This window comes from Hyla sarda, chromosome 1, assembly GCF_029499605.1.
Source record: "Hyla sarda isolate aHylSar1 chromosome 1, aHylSar1.hap1, whole genome shotgun sequence".
Taxonomy (NCBI): Eukaryota; Metazoa; Chordata; class Amphibia; order Anura; family Hylidae; genus Hyla; species Hyla sarda.
In genome coordinates, this window is record NC_079189.1 from 135042474 (window position 1) to 135068114 (window position 25641).

Sequence of the window (25641 nt, forward strand, 5' to 3'; positions counted from 1 at the left end):
GATATAAAAAGTGACCAAAAATGCACTATTTTGGACTTTGGAATTTTTTTGCGCAAACGCCATTGACCGTGCGGTTTAATTAACGATATATTTTTATAATTCGGACATTTCCGCATGTGGCGATACCATATATGTTTATTTTTATTTACACTGTGTTTTTTTTTTATGGGAAAAGGGGGGTGATTCAAACTTTTAATAGGGGAGGTGTTAAATGATGTTTATTAACTTTTTTTTTGCAGTGTTATAGGTCCCATAGGAAACCAGTGATCGATGATTCTGCCGCATGACTGCTCATGCCTGGATCTCAGGTACTGAGCAATCATTCGGCGATCGAACAGCGAGGAGGCAGGTAGGGGCCCTCCCGCTGTCCTGTAAGCTGTTCGGGATGCCACGATTTCGCCGCGGCTATCCCGAACAGCCCACTGAGCTAACTGGCATGCTTTCAGTTTCACTTTAGACGCGGCGTTCAACTTTGAACGCCGCGTCTAAAGGGTTAATAGCGCGCGGCACAGCGATCAATGCCGCGCGCTATTAGCCACGCCGTGGCCCCGCGTTATAGATCGGGAGTGGACACATGATGTTCCAGTACGTCATGTGTCCTTAAGGGGTTAAAGGGGTAGTCCGGTGGAATTTCTTTTTTAAATCAACTGGTGCCAGAAAGTTAAACAGATTTGTAAAGGACTTATATAAAAAAAAAACTTTACCCTTCCAGTAATTGTTTGCAGCTGTATGCTACAGAGGAAATTCTTTTCTTTTTTAATTTATTTTTTGTTTTGTCCACAGTGCTCTCTGCAGACAACTCTGTCCGTGTCAGGAACTGTCCAGAGCAGCATAGGTTTGCAATGGGCATTTTCTCCTGCTCTGGACAGTTCCTGATACGAGCATCAGGTGATGGCAGAGAGCACTGTGGACAAGACAAAAAAGAAATTCAACAAGAAAAGAACTTCCTCTATAGCATACAGCTGCTAAAAAGTACTGGAAGGGTAAAGATTTTTTAATAGAAGTTATTTACAAATCTGTTTAACTTTCTGGCACCAGTTGAAAAAATGTTTTCCACCGGAGTACCCCTTTAACCCCTTCACGACGAGCGACGTACATGTACGGCGCCGCAAAGTGTCACTTCCGGGAGCGCCGCGTCACCAGTAGCGGTGATCGGACCGGTATGACTGCTGTTATCTAACAGCAGGCATCCCGGCACATCGCCGAGGGGGGTCCTGAGACCCCCCCATGACCGCGATGCGCGCAAATCGCAGGTCAATTCAGACCTGCGATCTGCGCGATTCCGGGTCATACGGGTCACTGGTGACCCGGTGACCCGGAAAATAAGAGGGATCGGGGGTGTCCGAGACACCCTCGATCCCCCTAAAGGGATAGGAGTTTGGTGGCAGGGGTGCCACCCCTCCTATCCCTGCTATTGGTCGGCCGAGCGACCGACCGATAGCAGACCGGGGGAGTGGGGGTTAAAGTTCGGTTCCCCCGCTTTGCCCACCTGTCGGTGTCCGGGCAAAACGGGGGAACCGTCCAGGGAAGGTCGGCGCCGAAGGTGCGGCGGCGGCGGCAGCATTACTTCTGGGTCCTGCTAGGTGAGTTGTTGCCCAGCAACATCCGGAGGGCCACAGTTTACAGTGGTCTCTAAACCGTGGCCCTCCAGATGTTGCAAAACTACAACTCCCAGCATGCCCAGACAGCTGTTTGCTGTGTGGGCATGCTGGGACTTGTAGTTTTGCAATATTTAGAGGGGTTCAGGTTGTAGATCACTAAGTGGTCTCAAACTGTAGCCCTCCAGATGTTGCAAAACTACAACTCTCAGCATGCCCAGACAGCAGTTTGCTGTCTGGGCATGCTGCGAATTGTAGTTTTGCAACATCTGGAGTGCCACAGTTTTGAGACCACTGGACAGTGATTTACAACTTGAACCCCTCTAAATCTTGCAAAACTACAACTCCCAGCATTCAGGAACAGCATAAGGCTGTCTTGGCATGCTGGGAGTTGTACTGGCGTGCCTCCAGCCATTGCATAACTACATCTCCCAGCATGCCCTTCCGCAATCAGTACATGCTGGGAGTTGTAGTTTTGCAACAGCTGAAGGCACACTAGTTGGAAAATACTGAGTTAGGTCATAGAACCTAACTCAAGGTTTTCCAGCCAGTGTGCCTCCAGCTGTTGCAAAACTACAACTCCCAGCATGCATTGTCTGTCAGTGCATGCTGGGAGTTGTAGTTTTGACCCCCCTCCCGTGTGAATGTACAGGCTACATTCACACTGGCGGCAGATTACAGTGAGTTCCCCGCTACAAATTTGAGCTGCGGGAAATTTTTCGCCGCAGCTCAAACTCCTAGCGGGAGACTCAGTGTAATCCGCCGCCATTGTGAATGTAACCTAAAAACACTACACTACACTAACATAAAATAAAGAGTAAAACACTACATATACACACGTACACTGCCCCCCCACCACCCCCCTTCCCCAATAAAAATGAAAAACGTATTGTATGGCAGTGTTTCTAAAATGGAGCCTCCAGCTGTTGCAAAACAAAAACTCCCAGCATTTCTGGACAGCAATTGACTGTCCAAGCATGCTGGGAGTTTAGCAACAGCTGGAGGCACCCTGTTTGGGAATCACTGGCATAGAATACCCCTATGTCCACCCCTATGCAAGTCCCTAATTTAGGCCTCAAATGCACATGGCGCTCTCACTTTGGAGCCCTGTCGTATTTCAAGGCAACATAATAGGGTCACATATGGGGTATCGCCGTACTCGGGAGAAATTGCCTAACAAATTTTGGGGGGCTTTTTCTCCTTTTACCCCTTATGAAAAGGAACAGTTGGGGTCTACACCAGCATGTTAGTGTAAAAAAATAATTTTTACACTAACATGCTGGTGTTGCCCTATACTTTTCATTTTCACAAGAGGTAAAAGGGAAAAACGCCCCCCCAAATTTGTAATGCAATTTCTCCCGAGTACGGAGATACCCCATATGTGGGCGCAAAGTGCTCTGGGGGCGCACAACAAGGCCCAGAAGGGAGAGTGCGCCATGTACATTTGAGGTGATTTGCACAGGGGTGGCCGATTGTTACAGCGGTTCTGACAAATGCAAAAAAAAAACACACCCACATGTGACCCCATTTTGGAAACTGCACCCCTCACGGAATGTAATAAGGGGTGCAGCGAGAATTTACACCCCAAAGGTGTCTGACGGATCTTTGGAACAGTGGTCCGTGAAAATGAAAAATTTTGCACAGCCCACTGTTCCAAAGATCTGTCAGACACCAGTGGGGGGTAAATGCTCCCTGTACCCCTCATTACATTCTGTGAGGGGTCTAGTTTCCAAAATGGTATGCCATGTGGGGGTTATTTTACTGTTCTGGCCCCATAGGGGCTTCCTAAATGCGACATGCCAAATATGACGCCTTCTCTTCTGAGCATTGTAGTTCGCCCGCAGTTCACTTCAGGTCCACTTATGGGGTACCTCCATACTCAGAAGAGATGGGGTTACAAATTTTGGAAGGTCTTTTCTGCTATTAACCCTTGCAAAAAAGTGAAATTTGGGGGGAAACCCACATTTTAGTGAAACATTTATTTATTTATTTTTTACATATGCAAAAGTCGTGAAACACCTGTGGGGTATTAAGGCTCACTTTATCCCTTGTTACGTTCCTCAAGGGGTCTAGTTTCCAAAATGGTATGCCATGTGTTTTTTTTTGCTGTTCTGGCACCATAGGGGCTTCCTAAATGCAACATGCCCCCCGAGCAAAATTTGCTCTCAAAAAGCCAAATATGACTCCTTCTCTTCTGAGCATTGTAGTTCGTCCGCAGTGCACTTCAGGTCCTTTTATGGGGTACCTCCATACTCAGAAGAGATGGGGTTACAAATTTTGGGGGGTCTTTTCTGCTATTAACCCTTTAAAAAATGTGAAATTTGGGGGAAAACCAACATTTTAGTGACATTTTTTTTTTTTTTTTTACATATGCAAAAGTCGTGAAACACCTGTGGGGTATTAAGGCTCACTTTATTCCTTGTTATGTTCCTCAAGGGGTCTAGTTTCCAAAATGGTATGCCATGTTTTTTTTTTTTGCTGTTCTGGCACCATATGGGCTTCCTAAATGCGACATGCCCCCCAAAAACCATTCAGAAAAACGTACTCTCTAAAATCCCCTTGTCGCTCCTTCGCTTCTTAGCCCTCTACTGCGCCCGCCGAAAATTTTACATAGACATATGAGGTGTGTCCTTACTCGAGAGAAATTGGGCTACAAATATAAGTATACATTTTCTCCTTTTACCCCTTGTAAAAATTAAAAAATTGGGTCTACAAGAACATGCGAGTGTAAAAAATGAAGATTTTGAATTTTCTCCTTCACTTTGCTGCTTTTCCTGTGAAACACCTAAAGGGTTAAAACATTTACTGAATGTCATTTTGAATACTTTAGGGGGTGCAGTTTTTATAATGGGGTCATTTATGGGGATTTCTAATATGAAGACCCTTCAAATCCACTTCAAACCTGAACTGGTCCCTGAAAAATTGCGAGTTTGAAAATGTTGTGAAAAATTGGAAAATTGCTGCTGAACTTTGAAGCCCTCTGGTGTCTTCCAAAAGTAAAAACTCGTCAATTTTATGATGCAATCATAAAGTAGACATATTGTATATGTGAATCCAAAAAAAAAAACTTATTTGGAATATCCATTTTCCTTACAAGCAGAGAGCTTCAAAGTTAGAAAAATGCAAACTTTTACATTTTTTCATCAAATTTGGGGATTTTTCACCAAGAAAGGATGCAAGTTTCCACAAAAATTTACCACTATGTTAAAGTAGAATATGTCACGAAAAAACTATATCAGAATGATAACTAAAAGCATTCCAGAGTTATTAATGTTTAAAGTGACAGTGGTCAGATTTGCAAAAAAGGGCTTCGTCCTAGAGGTAAAAATGGGCTCCGTCCTTAAGGGGTTAAAGAAGACCTGTGGCGAGTCCAAAAAATAGAGTTTTTATATGTTTTGATAATTTCAAGTCTGCAGACAGAGAAATGACTCTTTGCAGAAGAATAGATGATCTGATACCAGAGGACCCAGTGGAGATCGCAGTCCTTGTGAGTACCAGGGGACAACAGAAGCTCTCAGCTAGTCTGCACTGATCAGACCAAACAAAAAGGTCCTGGTGTACAAAGCCATTTATATTGAGGGAAACACAGACATCACCTTTTACACACTCGGAGACAATTGCCATACAGTTGGGCTGTTCCAGTAATCTGATGCATTTACGGAGCAAGAACTTACTAACTATACTAACTAGAGAGAAATTCAGAGACTGTTTGCACTCTCTTATTGATCCTACACACGTGCCAGTCATTGGTGATTGCTGCAAAGGATAGGGGATAAAATGTCTGATCATGGGGGTCCCACCGCTGAAGACCCCCACTATCTCTGGGCTGGCAGCTGCAATGTCCAGAACATGGAAGCTTGTGTTTGTGATATCACGCCTCCTCCCATTGACATGAACGGAGGGGGCCTTGGCGGCTGCAGTCACCAGTCATTCGGCACGGAGTGGATTTCACTCCATGCACTGGATGACTGGCGTGCCACAGCGGAGATAGCGGGGGTCCCCAGCAGTGGGAACCCTGTAATTAGACATCATATCCCCTATCCTTTGAATAGGGGATAAGATGTTTACCGGCAAAGTACCCCTTTAAAGTCCCATGTAAATCTATGGGAAATGTATGTTCCAGCATAACTTCCGTATGGCTGGAGATATTTTGACAATACTTGGTAAACATTACTTATATGTCAAATAAAAATATAGGATAGTTAACTTAACCCTAATCTACCCCTTTATGTGAAGAATGGGGTTTTTGTTTAAAGTCCCATGCAAGTATATGGGACTATTGGTATCTTACTCCACAAGCTCCAATCGGCATCCCCTGGTGAATGCATCAATCTGGCTAGCAAGCCATACCCTCCCCGCATGCCATGCTCCATCTTGCAAAGACACACCAACCCTTTAAGCCATACCCCTTTTATTTTTTTACCCTTTTTGTGTATCAGTCTGGCTTGCAAATCACGCCCAGTCCCACAAAGCCATGCCCCCTTCTATTTTCTGCTTACAATATCTTCATCACAACTCAGCCCCACCTGAGGACAGGATATGAGGATTAGATATAAGGACAGTGTTACGCCGAGCGCTCCGGGTACCCGCTCCTCCCCGGAGCGCTTGCAGCGTCCTCTCATTCGCAGTGCCCCGTTCAGACCTCCTGACCGGGTGCGCTGCGATATTACTCCCAGCCGGGATGCGATTCGCGACGCGGGATGGGCCCGCTCGAGATGCGCATCCAGGCTCCCGTACCTGACCCGTTCTCCGTCTGTGTTGTCCCGGCGCGCGCGGCCCCGCTCCTTAGGGCGCGTGCGCGCCGGGTCTCTGCGATTTAAAGGCCCACTGCGCCACTGATTGGCGCAGCAGGCCTAATCAGTATCTTCACCTGTGCACTCCCTACTTATACCTCACTTCCCCTGCACTCCCTTGCCGGATCTTGTTGCCATTGTGCCAGTGAAAGCGTTTCCTTGTGTGTTCCTAGCCTGTGTTCCAGACCTCCTGCCGTTGGCCCTGACTACGATCCTTGCTGCCTGCCCTGACCTTCTGCTACGTCCGACCTTGCTCTTGTCTACTCCCTTGTACCGCGCTTATCTCAGCAGTCAGAGAGGTTGAGCCGTTGCCGGCGGATACGACCTGGTTGCTACTGCCGCTGCAAGACCATCCCGCTTTGCGGCGGGCTCTGGTGAATACCAGTAGCAACTTAGAACCGGTCCACCGACACGGTCCACGCCAATCCCTCTCTGGCACAGAGGATCCACCTCCAGCCAGCCGAATCGTGACAGACAGGATATGAGGATTAGATATAAGGACTGGATATGGGGACAAAATATGAGGACAGGATTTCTAGATGGGATATGAGGACGATATGAGGTCGGAATATGAGGTCAGGATATGAGATTGGCATATGAGGTCTGCATATAGGGACGGGATATGTGGTCAGGATATGAAGTCGGTATATGGGGACGGGATATGAGGATAGAATATGAGGTTGGGATATGAGGACAGGATATGAGGTCAGAATATAAGGAGGGGGTTTGGGTTGGGATATGAGGAGGGGATTTGGGGTCAGGATTAGTGTTGCTTGTGAATATTCGCAATGCGAATTTTATTCGCGAATATCGCATATTCGCGAATATTTGCGAATATAGCACTATATCTTTGTAATTCCGAATATTCATTTTTTTTTCTTTTCACAGTACACATCACAGTGATCACCCCTCTCTGCTTCCAGCTTGTGTGGTGTAAAGAAGGCTCTAGTACTACTGTGTGAGATTGGCGTGTGAATTTTTGCATATGCAAATTTTTATATATGCTAATTTTAGCATATGCTGATTTTCCCATACGCAAATTTTCACATATGCGAAAATAAAACACGAATATTACGAATATGCGAATTTAGCAAATATATGACGAATATTCGTCCATATATTCGCTAAATATCGCAAATTTGAATATGGCCTATGCTGCTCAACACTAGTCAGGATATGAGGACGGAATACGAGGACAAAAGCTTCCTCTTTCTTGCTTTTCCTCCCCCACAAGGATTAGTTAGGAAAAACTGGGAAAAGCCAGGTACTCAACTAGTATGATATAAAATACACCCTATAAAATCTAATTCTCCTTTCGAAAGGCTCCATAGCAGACAAGGCCTCTGCCTCTATAAGTTCAAACTGCAGTAGTTATGTTTTTTAAAGTTGTAAAATATGTTTTTTTCTAATTTACTGTTTTTGTAATTTTTCATTGCCTTGACTTGAGCATTAAATAAGCATGTTTCATTCCATGCATTGTTATATGCTGACACTCTCTAAAGAATAATGAAGCGTAGACGAATTCATAATAACGTTTAGCATAGGTTAAGAGAAAGAGCGACTGAGTCAACCTAAGTCAATAAGAGAGAGGAAGCGTTACTAATTGTGAAACATTGTGTTAATGAATATTAATATGCACATTAAAGCCTTTCACACAGTGCATAATATGCTCTCCTTAAACAGAGCATTGATGATGCATAGACATGAAATTAAAGGGAAACTGACAGCTTTACACAGGGTTATGGTGCGGGTGAACCAGAATAAAATCCTGTATTACTCACCCGGATCGGTGCCGCCATTTCTGAGGTATACAATATATTAGCCACAATGCTAATATGTTAATTGACAGCTTTGCGCAATGGAGGCAGGATCTGACATACCCAGCATCCCTGCCTCCTTCCTCTTTGCTTCAATATGCCTACCCACCTCACACTCACATGGGCAAAGGGGATCTTATGAATATTCATTAGGTGGATATGCATATCGGAGCAGAAGGAACAGAGATAGGGATGCTGGGTATGCCGGGTCCCACCTCCATAGTGCAAAGCTGGCGATTAAAAGGGTTTTCTAGTGTAGTTCATAATATATTGTCTGTACCTGTGTTTAATGGCAGTCTTCCAATTCTTATGTGATCTTTGCCCAGATGTTTATTTTTTAACAGAATACAAAATGACTGTCGTCTCAGGTTTTCCCAGGTTGCAGTGCGGCCCGAGACATTACATCACTGATTAGGTGTTCAAAGGAGCCCTACTGCTTCAATGGGAGGAGAGACTGCTGGGTGGGAAAGAGATCATTCTGCAGTGAATTGTTGGTTTGCAATAGCTGGAGGCACCCTGGTCAGTCTATTGTTCACAGCAGAGCATGGAAATCGGCTCACCTGTGCATGGTGGGTGATGCGTGGGAGGAACAAAAGTGACCGCACACTTACAAACAAGGAATTCTGGGACGTGTAGTTTGAGGGAGGGAACTTCAACAGGAAATAGCCTTTTCACAAAAAGAAATTAGCAGCTTTATAGTGGAATAACAAAATAGCCATATAGCCCCAAGACCCCAAATAGCCATATAGCCCCATAGATCCTTCCTAAGCATGTCCATTATTGTCTGGAAGGTAAATACTAAAATCACTTTATGGTGGATAGCCCCTTTAACTTATTAGAAATGCTGTCTAATATATTGAATATCTCTGGAACAGCAGCAGTAGTCTGGGTGAGTAATACATGATTTTTATCTAGTTCACCAACACTACAATCCTGTCTATAAGGTTTTTTTTTTTTTAAAGTATTTATTTAGAACTTTTTGATATTTTTTTCCCAAATAATAAACAGAGCTCCACCAAGCATTGCGACCAGTAAGGAGAGGCACTAAAGAGATTCATCAGTCGCATAAAATATCGATCAACCATGAAGCCCAGCGCTAGGCATCACAGTAACAAAGCACACGGACACCCATACACACCCCATTCACACACCCAGAGAAGTACCCCCCACCCAGCTTCCTCTCACAGGGAGGAAATGCATTAATGAGGGCAACTAACCAGCTCCAGAGGGACCACCGACTCTCCCAAAATCAGCCATGGCATCCAAACTTTATCAAATCTCTTTGGGCATCAGTGACGAATATATAACATTCTATATAAAGGGACGTTATTGTTAACTAAATTAAACCACCGAGAAATAGGGGGGATGTGAGTGTCCTTCCACACCATGATCACAACTTTACGCGCACAAAACAGTAAGAAAAGTAGTAGTATGTGAACCAGATTCCAGATCATTAATGACTCCCAACCAACAAACCACCAGGGAAAACACAAAATGGTTCAACACACGGACAACTCCACAATGCATGGATAAGAGAGACCACATCTGACTGACAGCGGAAACAAGTATCAGAAGAGGAGACACCTATATGGAACAGCTTAACATGAGTATAGCATAGACGCAGTATTAATTTTGCCCTGACAAGCATATCCCTAGCACTTACTACAGTAAGGTAATACATTTTTACAACCTCCTGCCACTGGTCCTCCGTCAACTCTGGCATATCAACCACCCACTTCACACATGCCAAATCAAAGGGATCTGGACCCACTGATTGAAGTAATGCATAAGCCTGTGCTAGGGATATGGTGAGGTCGGTAGTACCCAGCAGCAGGTCCACTTCAGAAAATGCAGGAGTCACATCAAGAGAGCCAAACTGAGCCACAATCGCATGTCTCAACTGGAGGTACCGAAAATGGGTACTCCGTGGAACATGAAAGCGCTCACATAGTTCATGAAAAGAAGGGAAGGAAGAAAATTCCCCAAATAAATGCATGGCAAATTTGATCCCATGATCACTCCAGAAGCCAGCCGCCTCATACTCCCGTAGGTGCTCAAAGTGAGGATTTCCCCACAGGAGACATTGCCAGCAACAGGAAGCATCTGGAGACCACCGACCACACCTCCGCTATAGTTTTAATAGAGGAAGGTAACCTAGAAGAGGGAGTGTATCTATACAGGGTGTTAGTAAGAGTCTCATACGAACCCATGTTAGCTCCTGCCAGTGCTGTAGCTGCATTCGCAAGATCCAGGTCGATCCACCAAGCGGCGTACACTAATTGAGATGCTAGAAAATAGTTATGCATGTCAGGGGCAGCAAGAGCACCCCATTGTTTCGACGCTTGGAGCAGCGCCTGAGCCAGTATTGGAGGTTTATCTTGCCAGTAGAAGGATCTCATAACACCACCCAACTTCACAAAGAACCTCTTAGGGGGAACAAGAGGGGACGAATGGAAAACATACAGAAACTTAGGGATATATACCATTTTGAAAATATTAATTCTGTCTGCTAACAAAAGAGGCAAGGAGGTTCAGGATTGCAATCTAGTAGCCGTAGAGGCCAGGACAGGATCTAGATTCAGCGCCATACAATACCCCAGACACGCAGTCACCTCCACTCCCAGATATCTAGATTGAGTAACCATCTGTAAACCATTGGGAAGAGAGGACAGAGGATCAGAAACCACCGACATAGGCATCAAGGAAGATTTTGCCCAGTTAACCCTCAGGCCTGAGAAGGAACTAAAGCTATCTAGGAGATCAAATGATGCCTCCAGGGAACCACGGACATCTGCTAAATAAACTAAAGTATCATCTGCATATATGAAGACCTTCTCTTCAAGGGATCCCCTACATAACCCATGGATATCATGTGAAGCTCTGTTTCACAGACACCCCTGTCTTGTACTTTTACTCAGTAGAAAAGAGTCAGAGATATCTAGATTCGTGCATATTCTAGCCCTCGGATTATCAAATAGCAATCTCACCCAACCTCTGAACCTTGGACCAAAATTATCCTCAGCACAGTCCAAAGATAAGGCCATTCTACTGGATCAAAAGCCTTATACACATCAAGATTGACCACGTAGCCCACAGAAGCATCAGTCTCCACAGCAGCAATATTAAGATGTAAACATTTAACATTAATGTCTGTAGCTCTCCCTGGCATAAAACCTGTCTGATCAGGATGAATGACAGCCGCTATGACCCCTTTCAGGCGACTAGCCAAAAGTTTAATATCTACATTAAGGAGCGAGATCGGTCGATAAGAATCTGGCAGAGTCAGATCCATCCCTGGCTTGGGGAGAACCCAAATAAGGGCTTCACTCATGGAGTCCAGAAGTTTCCCAGTCTGCGCGGCAATGCTAAAGATATTTAGCAAAATAGGGATCAGCCGCTCCTCATTTGCCCTGTACCAGTCGCCAATCATACCATGTAAATCTGGAGTCTTCCCTGCCTGCAGCAAAGTAATAGCCCAGAGGACCTCCTCTGCAGAGAAGGGGGCATCTAAAGCAGCTGCCTGCACCTCAGTTAAGGATTTAAGGGGGAGTTCCCTTAAAAACGAGACTAAGCCCTCAAGAACATCCGATAAGCAGGAGGTATATAGATTACTATAGAAGGCCCGGAAAACATCATTAATAACCAACGGGTCCGTCTCCAACATCCCAGCTTCTCCCTTAATACAAGGAATAGATACCACCGGTCTACTCTCTCAAGCCAAATATGCCAGTAGCTTACCATTTTTATCTCCAAATTCAAAAAGGGTCACCTCCCTATCCTCCATCCTCTTTTGAATTCTCTCCTTTTGACTAATCAGTAAAGCTCTCTGGGTCTTCTAATCTCTACTTCGGGAGAAGGGTTTCTCACCATCTCTGCCTCCAAAACCCCAATCTCCAACTGCAATGTCCTCTCCCTTGCAGAATAAGCAATCCTCTGCCCCGCAACCCCTGCCATAAATCCACCCCTAACATGAGCCTTGTAAGCATCCAGCTGCACTAATTTTTCAGGGGGAGACCTGTTATGTTCCCAAAAATAATTATGTGCTTCAAGTAATGAGGCCACCACTACTTCCTCCTGCAGCCAGCCGGGGTGCATGTGCCAAATTTTAGAGGAACAACTAGGGCCCAAACATAGGGTGAGGAGAAGAGCTGCGTGGTCATAGATCCTCCTAGTGGTGTATGTGACGTCCCTGTGGTGTATGAGCTCCAGGCATTAAGACCAGAAGAGCCAGAACCCACCACACCAGTGTGATCAACACTTGGATCTGGAACTGCATTAAAATCGCCTATGATAAGAACGGGGAGAGAAGGAAATGTTCGTGATTTAGATGTAATACATACACAGGACATACACGGGACATACACGGACACCAGGAGAAAACTAAAAGCGTGTAGGGAGCAGTGGACAATCACAAATCTACCAAAATGGTCACAAGCCACCTTTTTTTTATTTGGCTATGCTACAGGGGCTGTAAAGTTAGTGTAGTTCATAATATAGTGTCCATACCTGTATGTGACGGTTTTCTCACAATTCTTATGTGATTTTCACCTCAATATTTATTTTTACACGCATACAAAATGACTGTTGTCTCAGATTTTTCCCAGGTTGCAATGCGGCCAAGACTTGACTCACTAGTCAGCTGATGACAGGGAGCCTGTCTGCTTCAATGGGTGGAGGGATCTCTTGGTGGGAGAGAGATCAATCTGCAACTAATGCAACAGCTGTAGGCACCCTGATTGAAATCCACAGGTCTTTGAATGGATGCAGCTCATTTATGTTTCAATGGGTGGGGTGGCTGATGTGTGGGAGGGAGTAAGATGGAATTGTGGGATTTGTAGTAAAAAAAAGAAAAGTCAAACAGGAAATACCAGTTCACAAAAAGCTAGACACAGTATTATGGTAATCTCACAACATAGCCATTTAGCCCCAAGACAAGCGCAGATCCTTTCTGAGCATGTCCATTACTGCCTGCCAGGTATGTTACCTTATGGGAGATAACCCCTTTAAATACCAACAGAGAGCCTACAAGGTTTAATGTGGGTGAACCTGCTGTCAGTTTCCCTTTGATAATTAATATGGGGGCTAGTTATGAAAAAGGAATAACACAAGAGAATTTTAAGTAATGTTACCAATTAAAAAAATCCTTCCAAACATAACTTCTTTGATTCTGTTTATTGTTTTACCATTTTTGATAAAACTACATAAATTAGTATATCACATACCCAAAGATGCACTGAAACGTATACATAGTATATGATGAAACTGAAATCTGTCAATGGAAATTAAGTTTAGATGAAGGAAGTGTTTTTGAGAAGTTTCACTGTAAAACAAACTTTTAAAGAGTTGCATATAGTAAATCAATGTCGGCACATTCGTTTAAGCTGCATTGGTAGAATGTGACTGTGTATTGCACAAATTATCTGTATAGTATTTGTCTACTTTTTATTCTTTTGAAGAAGAGATTTTAAAGTTTAAGTATGTGTGGCATCCCAGTACTGGAGTGCATACTGTCAGGTAAACATTGCTTCAGGTGCCTGCGCTAGGCCCTGCTGCTCAGGTGATGCTTTAATATTCATTCTGGTCTTTGCTTGTTAATTTATATTGTGTTGCACTGTATCTTTAAGAAATATAAAGGATATTTGTTAGGAGGCATGATGCAGAGTACCCATTTGACCCAGATTTCCCAATGAGAGGCCCCCCTATCAAGGCCATATATAGTGTAGGGAGGAAGAGCTATTCAGTTTAGGAGTTATCCAGACTAGTGCATAGCTCAGTGTGAGCTGCAGTGTGAAGAAGAGACAGAGGGAGTTTAAGGTGATTCAAGGGAAGCCTAAATAAAATCTTCAAGCAGGCGACCACGCCATTCTGCAAGTTTTCCCCGCCCAGGAAGAGTCGGTGAGTCAATGGGTCGCATAGTGCTAGTTCATACCCTGGTGGTGTATCGTTAAATTGGACACGATCAGAACCCTAGTCAGCGTGGGAGGCCTCAAAATTAGGTCTAAAGTTCCAAGCCTACGTCAAGTAAAGTCAAGTGGGTGTAAAAGTCACAGCAATTCGACAGGGGTCCCAAGGATTACTCTGCATCTTCTCTACTCTAATCTGTGCTATGAGGATTGTAAAAGCTACTCCTGCCTCAGTAAAGACAGTTATCCTTAACCTGGAATTGGTGTATTTATTATCCTGTGCCTGGCCCAGGAGAAGCTGTCCTAACCTCGGACCGTGTAGGTTAATGGTGCCCTGGCGTCCCAATCATATCCAAACACCCTGCGCGCAGTACCCCATAATTGGGTGCTATATTTACAGCATTTAGAGATAAACTTTACAGTCCCATGGTCATAGAGACAATAGACTAATCCTGTCTAACTTGAAAATGATCTGTACAGAACAGGAAGTCTCATCTTAGTGGTCAGAAATAAAAACTGCAAGATTTTAGGATTATTTTAAAATATTGACAGTAAAATGGAAATGTAGACGAAAACACACATTTTTTTTAAAAATGTTAACGCTAAAACTTGTTTTAAAGGGGTATTTCAGGCAAAAACATTTTATCCTCTATCCAAAGGATAGGGGATAAGATGTCTGATCGCGGGGGGCCCGCCGATGGAATCCCCCTGTGATCTCCCTGCAGCACCCGCATTCTATGCGGGAGCTGCGTCTCCAGTGGCATGACCGGGGACATGACGTCATGCCACACTCCCTTCATTCATGTCTATGGGAGAGGGCATGACAGCCATCATGCCCCCTCCCATTGACATGAATGGAGGGGGGCGTTGCGTGACGTCACGTCTCCAGTCCCGGAAACCCGGAGGTTTCCGAAACTGGAGACGCAACTCCCGCATAGAATGCGGGTGGTGCTGGAAGATTGCGGGGGGTCCCAGCTGCGGGTCCCCTTTGGATAGGGGATAAAATGTTTTTGCCCGGAATACCCCTTTAAGGAAATGAAAAGAGAAGACATGCTTACAAGTAACGTAAGTCTGGATACTGGCAAAATGAATCTGAGCCAAGTTTCTTTAATAGATTATGCTGCAATGACCTGTAAATGAGAAATAATACAGCTTTTGTTTAATATTGTATTCACGTCACCATTACTCCACAGAGGCAGACATTAAAAAATTCGACAAGTGGTCTAGGGATGATAGTGTCTACATAGCTACACTGTAGCAAATTATTTTTCATCAAAGTAGTATTAATGAAGCATTGGACACCTGACTGGGTATGGCAGCTACACATAATACCCTCTAAAATGCAATGATTGAAGAGGAGAATTCTTCCATAACAAGGCATGTGTAAATCTAAATCATGTTTACAGCATGGGCACATAGATTTCTATGGGTGACAACAACCATATGCATGAGGCCTAAATGCCAGCAGGTTTCAATGATGTGCCAGAAATGGGAATAGCCAATGTGTAGTAATATCTGGTACCATGTTATTATCAATGCCAATTCCCAAAGATGATATTGAAGGTATACTTCTGTTATTACTACACTACATAATGACAGGTGAGATAGAGTCATACAATAATTGACGTAAACACTGACAGTGATCAGCTCTGGACCAGTGCCCTGTAGTGTTTCCATTTGATGCATTGCTTACAGGAAAATAGATGATTACAGGGGTTTTCTGGGCATTTAACACTGATAAGGCCATCATTGTTAAATGCCTAAAACCCCTTTAATCATCCACAGTTTTTTGGGACCCTTATTGATCAGCTGTTTGGCAGATCTGCTTCTCTGGCACCTACACCATGAACAGCCGCAAGCAGTTAGTACCATTTACTGTGTAGTGGTGGAGCCTGGTTACTGCAGCTCAGTTACCATTGAAGTAAATGGGAGCTATGCTGTAGTAACTTGGGGCCACCCCTACCCAATTAAGAGAGCCATCTGCCTCATTATCTCTAAGCTGGATTTGTGGTTCTGCCTACCAACTGATTGATGGGGGAGCCTAAGGACATGCCATCAATCTAATAAAATGCCCGGAAAGCCCCTTTAAGAAAATGCTCGATAATATTAAGCAGCTCGACTGGAAAAGTATCAGATGGTTGTTAGCCTCTGTTTGTTCGACATTATTCAGTGCCATTATTTTGATAGAAAGTAAGACATTTCCAGTAATTTTTATTGACATAACAATTGTCGTTTTTGAATGAGATGTTGTATTTTTCTGCCTGGCACTTACCGTATTTTTCGCCATATAAGACGCCCTTTTTTTTCCCCAAAACTGGGGGGGAAAAGTTGGTGCGTCTTATACGGCGAATACACCCCTATCGCGGCAGTCCCTGCGGCCATCAACGGCCGGGACCCTCGGCTAATACAGGACATCACCGATCGTGGTGATGCCCTGTATTAACCCTTCAGACGCGGCGATCAAAGCTGACCGCCGCGTCTGAAGTGAAAATAACACTAATCCGGCTGTTCAGTCGGGCTGTTCGGGACCGCAGCGATTTCACCGCGATGGTCCCGAACCGACTGAACAGCCGGGTTAGTGCTTACAGGACACCGGGAGGGACCTTACCTGCCTCCTCGGTGTCTGTTCCGTGCCGGGATCCCCTGACGTTACAGAGCGACGGGGACACGGCGACAGCGATGGAGCGACATCCAGGGCAGCAGTGACGGGTCCGGAGGGGCGGGGACACGTGAGTATTACCTCCTGTGCAGTGGTTTTCAACCTGCGGACCTCCAGATGTTGCAAAACTACAACTCCCAGCATGCCCGGACAGCCAACGGCTGTCCGGGCATGCTGGGAGTTGTAGTTTTGCAACATCTGGAGGTCCGCAGGTTGAAGACCACTATTGGGTTCAGAATCTTTATTTTTTTAGATTGTGCACCTATAAATTGGGTGCGTCTTATACGCCGGTGCATCCTATAGGGCGAAAAATACAGTAATTTTGCTAGGAATGGGTTCTTAATGGAGGTTCTCAAGACAATTTCAAAAATAAAAGAAAATGGGTCGTTAGCAAGTAAAATATTATATACAATTTATACACATACAGTTTATTACACAAAATAAAAGATTACCTGTGAAATCAATAAATGTTTATGATTTGTATTTTGTATAATAACAAATAAACAGATATACTATACCCAGAAGAAAAACACAATGTATTTTTGTTCGGTTAAGAGAACTACTGGAGGTAATAACCAGTAACAACAGAGTAAAAGCTAGTCAGCTGAGGGTATTTTGGGGCTGAGGGAAACAGTTTCTTTTGGGAAATCGAAAACATTTGCAAACATTTTTTATTTTCTGTACTGGGAATGGTAACTCATGAAGAATGAATTGATGAAAAAAACTATAGATTTATGTTGAGTTCTCCAATTCATTTTACAGCATTCTTTTTAAAGTTTTCACATAGAAATAGTAAGCAAATACATAGAAGCATAGATTGTTTTTCTCATCTAGTTAAACACACTGTCCAACTTTACTCACAACATGGTCACATTTGAGGAGACAGAAGGGACACTTCGTAATTTGGCTCCATCACAGTCAAGTTCTAATTCACGGCACAAACACTGAGCTGGCACTTCCCCAAGCACTGAGTAAAAAGAAATAGAAACATGAGAGGAGAGAGTGGAAAAGAAAGGTCAGATAGCAGTATATTCTGCTAATAAAGGACTTCATAATTGTTCCTATTGTCAGTAGCAGCAATTCAATTTTATTTGAGAAAATGGTGAAGTCTAGAACAAATTGTTAAAGTATTGCACAGTAAAATCTGTTGGCTAACCAAATATCCAAATACATTTCAAAAGCCTGACTTCTAATTGGTAGAATGCCAATACCAGCTTCCCATTATCTTTGCTTTTGTGTCCTGCAGACCAGAAGGTTAAGCAATGCAAAAAAAACGTTGGACCATTGGCTGAAACCAGAGGTGCAAAATATTGCAGCCATGTTTTACATATAAGCATATGGTGGACATTACATGTGGTGATATTTGTTTTCTGGTTGGTTACTTATTGGTTGGGTGGGTGGGTCCCAGGGATCAGGCACTCACCAATTGAGCATTAATGGCCTACCCAAAAGGTTATTCATCAATTTTTTTAAAGTCCTGGTATATTTATGCTTATGTTTTAGGTCTTTTATTCAATTACTTCATTTAGAGTTAGGTCTGCTACTACATTACTCCAGATGGTCACATGGTGTGTCATGTCTCCAAAAGTGGGGGCCGGAGCACTCAGGAATCTGTTAAGTTGAGTGTTGAGTGCCAGAAGATTGCACAGGGTCCCAGTTCAGACCATCCTTTGGATAGAGGATACGTTATGTTTCCTGGAGTATCCCTTTCACTCTATTGACACAAATAAATACAAACTTCTTGGATTTTAGTGTGAAATCTAAATAGTCTTAGGAAGGTGTTATACCATTTAAAAACTTGGATATATTATGCAAAGATTAGCATGTCCTGTCCTGTATCATTTGATATCCATGGAACAAATAGATGGAAAAACAGATTTATTCTAGATTTCTTTTCTCTCTTTGTTGCTAAAAGTGAAGAATATTTATGTAAGAACCTTTTTTCTAAGAAGTCCTGAATAATCACCCAACAAATCATTGTTATGTAGCGGCTGCATAAATACTCAGTCTTCTATTTTTGTTACCATATAGTAATCATTGCAAACACGCTGCCTATTAATTTCTCTACAGAGGGAACAATGTTAAGTTATTTTCCAAATGTCCCCGAGAATTATGCAAAATGTTATATATAAACTGCAAAATGCTTTGTGCAAGAGAAGACAAAGATTTGTATGATGTGTTATCAGGCTCTGTCTTGGTAGTAAACATTACAATCTGTAACAAATAGTACCCATGGGTTTATTCTTTCTGTGCTGTTTTGAAAGGACTGTATTTAATTGGACGTCTGTCATTATTAGGGGACGTTTACAGGAACATTCCGTTTGCAGTTCAATGTTCAATGATTGCACTTTTTTTCGCTATAAGAAGAACACAAAAGTAGTCATCGTGTCTTTGTACTTAGCACAGATATCAGGATAATAAAATTAAAGCCTATACATTATAACTGTGTCAGACATTGACCTTAACTGACATTTGGAACTAAGATTTTACCAAGCAGTAATGCCAGCAATATATAAGGATTATCACAGCTGTTGTCACTGGACCATTGCTAGACCACAGGAATGTATTGGTTTGTAAGTCCCTTATGTTTCTCTCTGACTAAATCTTCTAAGAGGAACCATGTCTCTGCCATACAGTGTTACATTTACAAATCTAAAAGCACATTTTAAATTGAAGCATTCTTATTCTTAGGCAGTTGTAATGTTTCATTTTGTACACGAGTTTTGGGCATTTTGTTTTTTTTAAAAGCATATGCGGAACATTTTTTTTTTTTATAAACACCACCAAAATGCCAGAAAGTAAAACACTGGTCCAGATTTATTAACAATGACCAATTCTTAAACAGTATAAATTTAGACCAGACAGTATAATAAAGCCAAATTAATCACAGTGGTTATTAGACTGTTTGATAAAGCTGTTGCATTCTTAGACTGTTAGGACCCACTATTTGATTGCTTAAACTATTAGATTGCTTAAATAGCACCAGATATTTGCACCAGAATCGTGCCACATTTTTGGTGCATGGTGTTGCATGCCCTTTGAGCAAAGCAAAGCCCTTTTTATAGCAGTCATTTGGCTTTTTTTTTTTAAAGAGATTGAAAAGTGTTTGAAAAGTTACTAGAACTTATAATAAACTAGCTGAGTAACCAGCATTGCCAAATTTTTCTACCTAAACCTTGTTGGAGAGGAAAACCAACAATGATACTCTCTTCCTCATATCCCATCCTCATATCCCAGCCTCCTTTCCTGCCCTCATATCCCATCCTAATATTCGTTCATCATATCTGATCCTCATATCCCAACCTCATATACTGTTGTCATATCCCGTCCTCATATTCCATCCTTATATCCTGTCCTCATATCCAGACCTCAAATCCCGTCCCCCACACTAACTATTGTCTGCACCTGCCTGCTGGACAGTTGGCAGGATGTTTAAAAGTCCCAGGCAAACCTTGCAGCCCAAGAGTAATGTGATTAGGAAATGTACCATTTGTCCCATAGACTTCCATTACATTTTAGACAAAAAACTTCCATCCTCGTATAAGGGTCTGGGTTAAGATTTATTCAACTCCACTTTATTTTTAGTTGACAGATGAAGTAACATGTGTAGCAAGTTTCATAGATAGATACATTGAGATATATATATATATATATATATATATATATATATATATATATATACATATACAGGTCCTTCTCAAAAAATTAGCATATTGTGATAAAGTTCATTATTTTCCATAATGTAATGATAAAAATTTTACTTTCATATATTTTATATTCATTGCACACCAACTGAAATACTTCAGGTCTTTTATTGTTTTAATACTGATGATTTTGGCATATAGCTCATGAAAACCCAAAATTCCTATCTAAAAAAATTAGCATATCATGAAAAGGTTCTCTAAACGAGCTATTAACTTAATCATCTGAATCAACTAATTAACTCTAAACACCTGCAAAAGATTCCTGAGGCTTTTACAAACTCCCAGCCTGGTTCATTACTCAAAACCGCAATCATGGGTAAGACTGCTGTTACGCCGAGCGCTCCGGGTTCCCGCTCCTCCCCGGAGCGCTCGCTTCTCCCCCTCCGCTGCAGCGCTCCGGTCACGTCCTCTGACCCGGGGCGCTGCGATCCTGCTGCCAGCCGGGATGCGATTCGCGATGCGGGTAGCGCCCGCTCGCGATGCGCACCCCGGCTCCCCTACCTGACTCGCTCCCCGTCTGTTCTGTCCCGGCGCGCGCGGCCCCGCTCCCTAGGGCGCGCGCGCGCCGGGTCTCTGCGATTTAAAGGGCCACTGCGCCGCTGATTGGCGCAGTGGTTCCAATTAGGATTATCACCTGTGCACTTCCCTATATTACCTCACTTCCCTTGCACTCCCTTGCCGGATCTTGTTGCCTTAGTGCCAGTGAAAGCGTTCCTTGTGTGTTCTTTGCCAGTGTTTCCAGACCTTCTGCCGTTGCCCCTGACTACGATCCTTGCTGCCTGCCCCGACCTTCTGCTACGTCCGACCTTGCTTCTGCCTACTCCCTTGTACCGCGCCTATCTTCAGCAGCCAGAGAGGTGAGCCGTTGCTAGTGGATACGACCTGGTCACTACCGCCGCAGCAAGACCATCCCGCTTTGCGGCGGGCTCTGGTGAAAACCAGTAGTGGCTTAGAACCGGTCCACTAGCACGGTCCACGCCATCCCTCTCTGGCACAGAGGGTCCACTACCTGCCAGCCGGCATCGTGACAGTAGATCCGGCCATGGATCCCGCTGAAGTTCCTCTGCCAGTTGTCGCTGACCTCACCACGGTGGTCGCCCAGCAGTCACAACAGATTGCGCAACAAGGCCAACAGCTGTCTCAACTGACCGTTATGCTACAACAGTTGCTACCACAGCTTCAGCAGTCATCTCCTCCGCCAGCTCCTGCACCTCCTCCGCAGCGAGTGGCCGCTCCTGGGATACGTTTATCCTTGCCGGATAAATTTGATGGGGACTCTAAGTTTTGCCGTGGCTTTCTTTCCCAATGTTCCCTGCATCTGGAGATGATGTCGGACCTGTTTCCCACTGAAAGGTCTAAGGTGGCTTTCGTAGTCAGTCTTCTGTCCGGAAAAGCCCTGTCATGGGCCACACCGCTCTGGGACCGCAATGACCCCGTCACTGCCTCTGTACACTCCTTCTTCTCGGAAATCCGAAGTGTCTTTGAGGAACCTGCCCGAGCCTCTTCTGCTGAGACTGCCCTGTTGAACCTGGTCCAGGGTAATTCTTCCGTTGGCGAGTATGCCGTACAATTCCGTACACTTGCTTCAGAACTGTCCTGGAATAATGAGGCCCTCTGCGCGACCTTCAAAAAAGGCCTATCCAGCAACATTAAAGATGTTCTGGCCGCACGAGAAATTCCTGCTAATCTACATGAACTTATTCACCTAGCCACTCGCATTGACATGCGTTTTTCTGAAAGGCGTCAGGAACTCCGCCAAGATATGGACTCTGTTCGCACGAGGCGTTTCGTCTCCTCGGCTCCTCTCTCCTCTGGTCCCCTGCAATCTGTTCCTGTGCCTCCCGCCGTGGAGGCTATGCAGGTCGACCGGTCTCGCCTGACACCTCAAGAGAGGACACGACGCCGTATGGAGAACCTCTGCCTGTACTGTGCTAGTACCGAACACTTCCTGAGGGATTGTCCTATCCGTCCTCCTCGCCTGGAAAGACGTACGCTGACTCCGCACAAAGGTGAGACAGTCCTTGATGTCTACTCTGCTTCTCCACGTCTTACTGTGCCTGTGCGGATGTCTGCCTCTGCCTTCTCCTTCTCTACAGTGGCCTTCTTGGACTCTGGATCTGCAGGAAATTTTATTTTGGCCTCTCTCGTCAACAGGTTCAACATCCCAGTGACCAGTCTCGCCAGACCCCTCTACATCAATTGTGTAAATAATGAAAGATTGGACTGTACCATACGTTTCCGTACGGAGCCCCTTCTTATGAGCATCGGATCTCATCATGAGAGGATTGAACTTTTGGTCCTCCCCAATTGCACCTCGGAGATTCTCCTTGGACTACCCTGGCTTCAACTTCATTCCCCAACCCTGGATTGGTCCACTGGGGAGATCAAGAGTTGGGGGTCCTCTTGTTCCAAGAACTGTCTAAAACCGGTTCCCAGTAACCCTTGCCGTAACTCTGTGGTTCCTCCAGTAACCGGTCTCCCTAAGGCCTATATGGACTTCGCGGATGTTTTCTGCAAAAAGCAAGCTGAGACTCTACCTCCTCACAGGCCTTATGATTGCCCTATCGACCTCCTCCCGGGTACTACTCCACCCCGGGGCAGAATTTATCCTCTCTCTGCCCCAGAGACTCTTGCCATGTCCGAATACGTCCAGGAGAATCTAAAAAAGGGCTTTATCCGTAAATCTTCCTCTCCTGCCGGAGCCGGATTTTTCTTCGTGTCCAAAAAAGATGGCTCCCTACGTCCTTGCATTGACTACCGCGGTCTTAATAAAATCACGGTTAAGAACCGCTACCCCTTACCCCTCATCTCTGAACTCTTTGATCGCCTCCAAGGTGCCCACATCTTCACTAAATTGGACTTAAGAGGCGCCTATAACCTCATCCGCATCAGAGAGGGGGACGAGTGGAAAACGGCATTTAACACCAGAGATGGACACTTTGAATATCTGGTCATGCCCTTTGGCCTGTGCAACGCCCCTGCCGTCTTCCAAGACTTTGTCAATGAAATTTTTCGTGATCTGTTATACTCCTGTGTTGTGGTATATCTGGACGATATCCTAATTTTTTCTGCCAATCTAGAAGAACACCGCCAGCATGTCCGTATGGTTCTTCAGAGACTTCGTGACAACCAACTCTATGCCAAAATTGAGAAATGTCTGTTCGAATGCCAATCTCTTCCTTTTCTAGGATATTTGGTCTCTGGCCAGGGACTACAGATGGATCCTGACAAACTCTCTGCCGTCTTAAATTGGCCACGCCCCTCTGGACTCCGTGCTATCCAACGCTTTTTGGGGTTCGCCAATTATTACAGGCAATTTATTCCACATTTTTCTACCATTGTGGCTCCTATCGTGGCTTTAACCAAAAAAAATGCTGATCCCAAGTCCTGGCCTCCTCAAGCAGAAGACTCCTTTAAACGACTCAAGTCTGCCTTTTCTTCGGCTCCCGTGCTCTCCAGACCTGACCCTTCCAAACCCTTCCTATTGGAGGTTGATGCCTCCTCAGTAGGAGCTGGAGCTGTTCTTCTACAAAAAAATTCTTCCGGGCATGCTGTCACTTGTGGTTTTTTCTCTAGGACCTTCTCTCCAGCGGAGAGGAACTACTCCATCGGGGATCGAGAGCTTCTAGCCATTAAATTAGCACTTGAGGAATGGAGGCATCTGCTGGAGGGATCAAGATTTCCTGTTATCATCTACACCGACCACAAGAACCTCTCCTACCTCCAGTCGGCCCAACGGCTGAATCCTCGCCAGGCCCGGTGGTCTCTGTTCTTTGCCCGATTTAATTTTGAGATTCACTTTCGTCCTGCCGATAAGAACATTAGGGCCGATGCTCTCTCTCGTTCCTCGGATGCCTCAGAAGTTGATCTCCCTCCGCAACACATCATTCCACCTGACTGCCTGATCTCCACTTCTCCTGCCTCCATCAGGCAGACTCCTCCAGGAAAGACCTTTGTTTCTCCACGCCAACGCCTCGGAATCCTCAAATGGGGTCACTCCTCCCATCTCGCAGGTCATGCGGGCATCAAGAAATCTGTGCAACTCATCTCCCGCTTCTATTGGTGGCCGACTCTGGAGACGGATGTTGGGGACTTTGTGCGAGCCTGCACTATCTGTGCCCGGGATAAGACTCCCCGCCAGAAGCCCGCTGGTCTTCTTCATCCTCTGCCTGTCCCCGAACAGCCTTGGTCTCTGATTGGTATGGATTTTATTACTGATTTACCCCCTTCCCGTGGCAACACCGTTATTTGGGTGGTCGTTGATCGATTCTCCAAAATGGCACATTTCATCCCTCTTCCTGGTCTTCCTTCTGCGCCTCAGTTGGCTAAACAATTTTTTGTACACATTTTTCGTCTTCACGGGTTGCCTACGCAGATTGTCTCGGATAGAGGGGTCCAATTCGTGTCTAAATTCTGGAGAGCTCTCTGTAAACAACTTAAGATTAAATTAAATTTTTCCTCTGCATATCATCCCCAGTCCAATGGACAAGTAGAAAGAATTAACCAGATCCTGGGTGATTATTTGCGACATTTTGTTTCCTCCCGCCAGGATGACTGGGCAGATCTCCTTCCATGGGCCGAATTCTCGTATAACTTCAGGGTCTCTGAATCTTCCTCCAAATCCCCATTTTTCGTGGTGTACGGCCGTCACCCTCTTCCCCCCCTCCCTACCCCCTTGCCCTCTGGTCTGCCCGCTGTGGATGAAATTTCTCGTGACCTTTCCATTATATGGAGAGAGACCCAAAATTCTCTCTTACAGGCTTCTTCACGCATGAAGAGATTCGCGGATAAGAAAAGAAGAGCTCCCCCCGTTTTTTCCCCTGGAGACAAGGTATGGCTCTCCGCTAAATATGTCCGCTTCCGTGTCCCTAGCTACAAGTTGGGACCACGCTATCTTGGTCCTTTCAAAATTTTGTGTCAAATTAATCCTGTCTCTTATAAACTTCTTCTTCCTCCTTCTCTTCGTATCCCTAATGCCTTTCACGTCTCTCTTCTCAAACCACTCATCCTCAACCGTTTTTCTCCCAAATCTGTTCCTCCCACTCCTGTTTCCGGCTCCTCGGACGTCTTCTCGGTCAAGGAGATTTTGGCTGCCAAAAAGGTCAGAGGAAAAAATTTTTTTTTAGTAGACTGGGAGGGTTGTGGTCCTGAAGAGAGATCCTGGGAA

At 44.6% G+C, this 25641-nt stretch overlaps 1 protein-coding gene across 4 annotated transcripts in view; it reads right to left on the reverse strand.

Annotated features, from left to right (window-relative positions):
• The window catches only part of RXFP1 (relaxin family peptide receptor 1), a 379356-nt gene that overhangs the window by 96986 nt on the left and 256729 nt on the right, over nt 1-25641 (reverse strand). For all 4 annotated transcript variants that reach the window (XM_056561804.1, XM_056561796.1, XM_056561789.1 and 1 more), the window contains 2 exons: nt 17632-17737; nt 15170-15241 (listed from right to left, as the gene is read on the reverse strand). In XM_056561804.1, coding sequence (XP_056417779.1) covers nt 15170-15241; nt 17632-17737 — 178 coding nt within the window. The remainder of the gene's footprint in view (nt 1-15169; nt 15242-17631; nt 17738-25641) is intronic.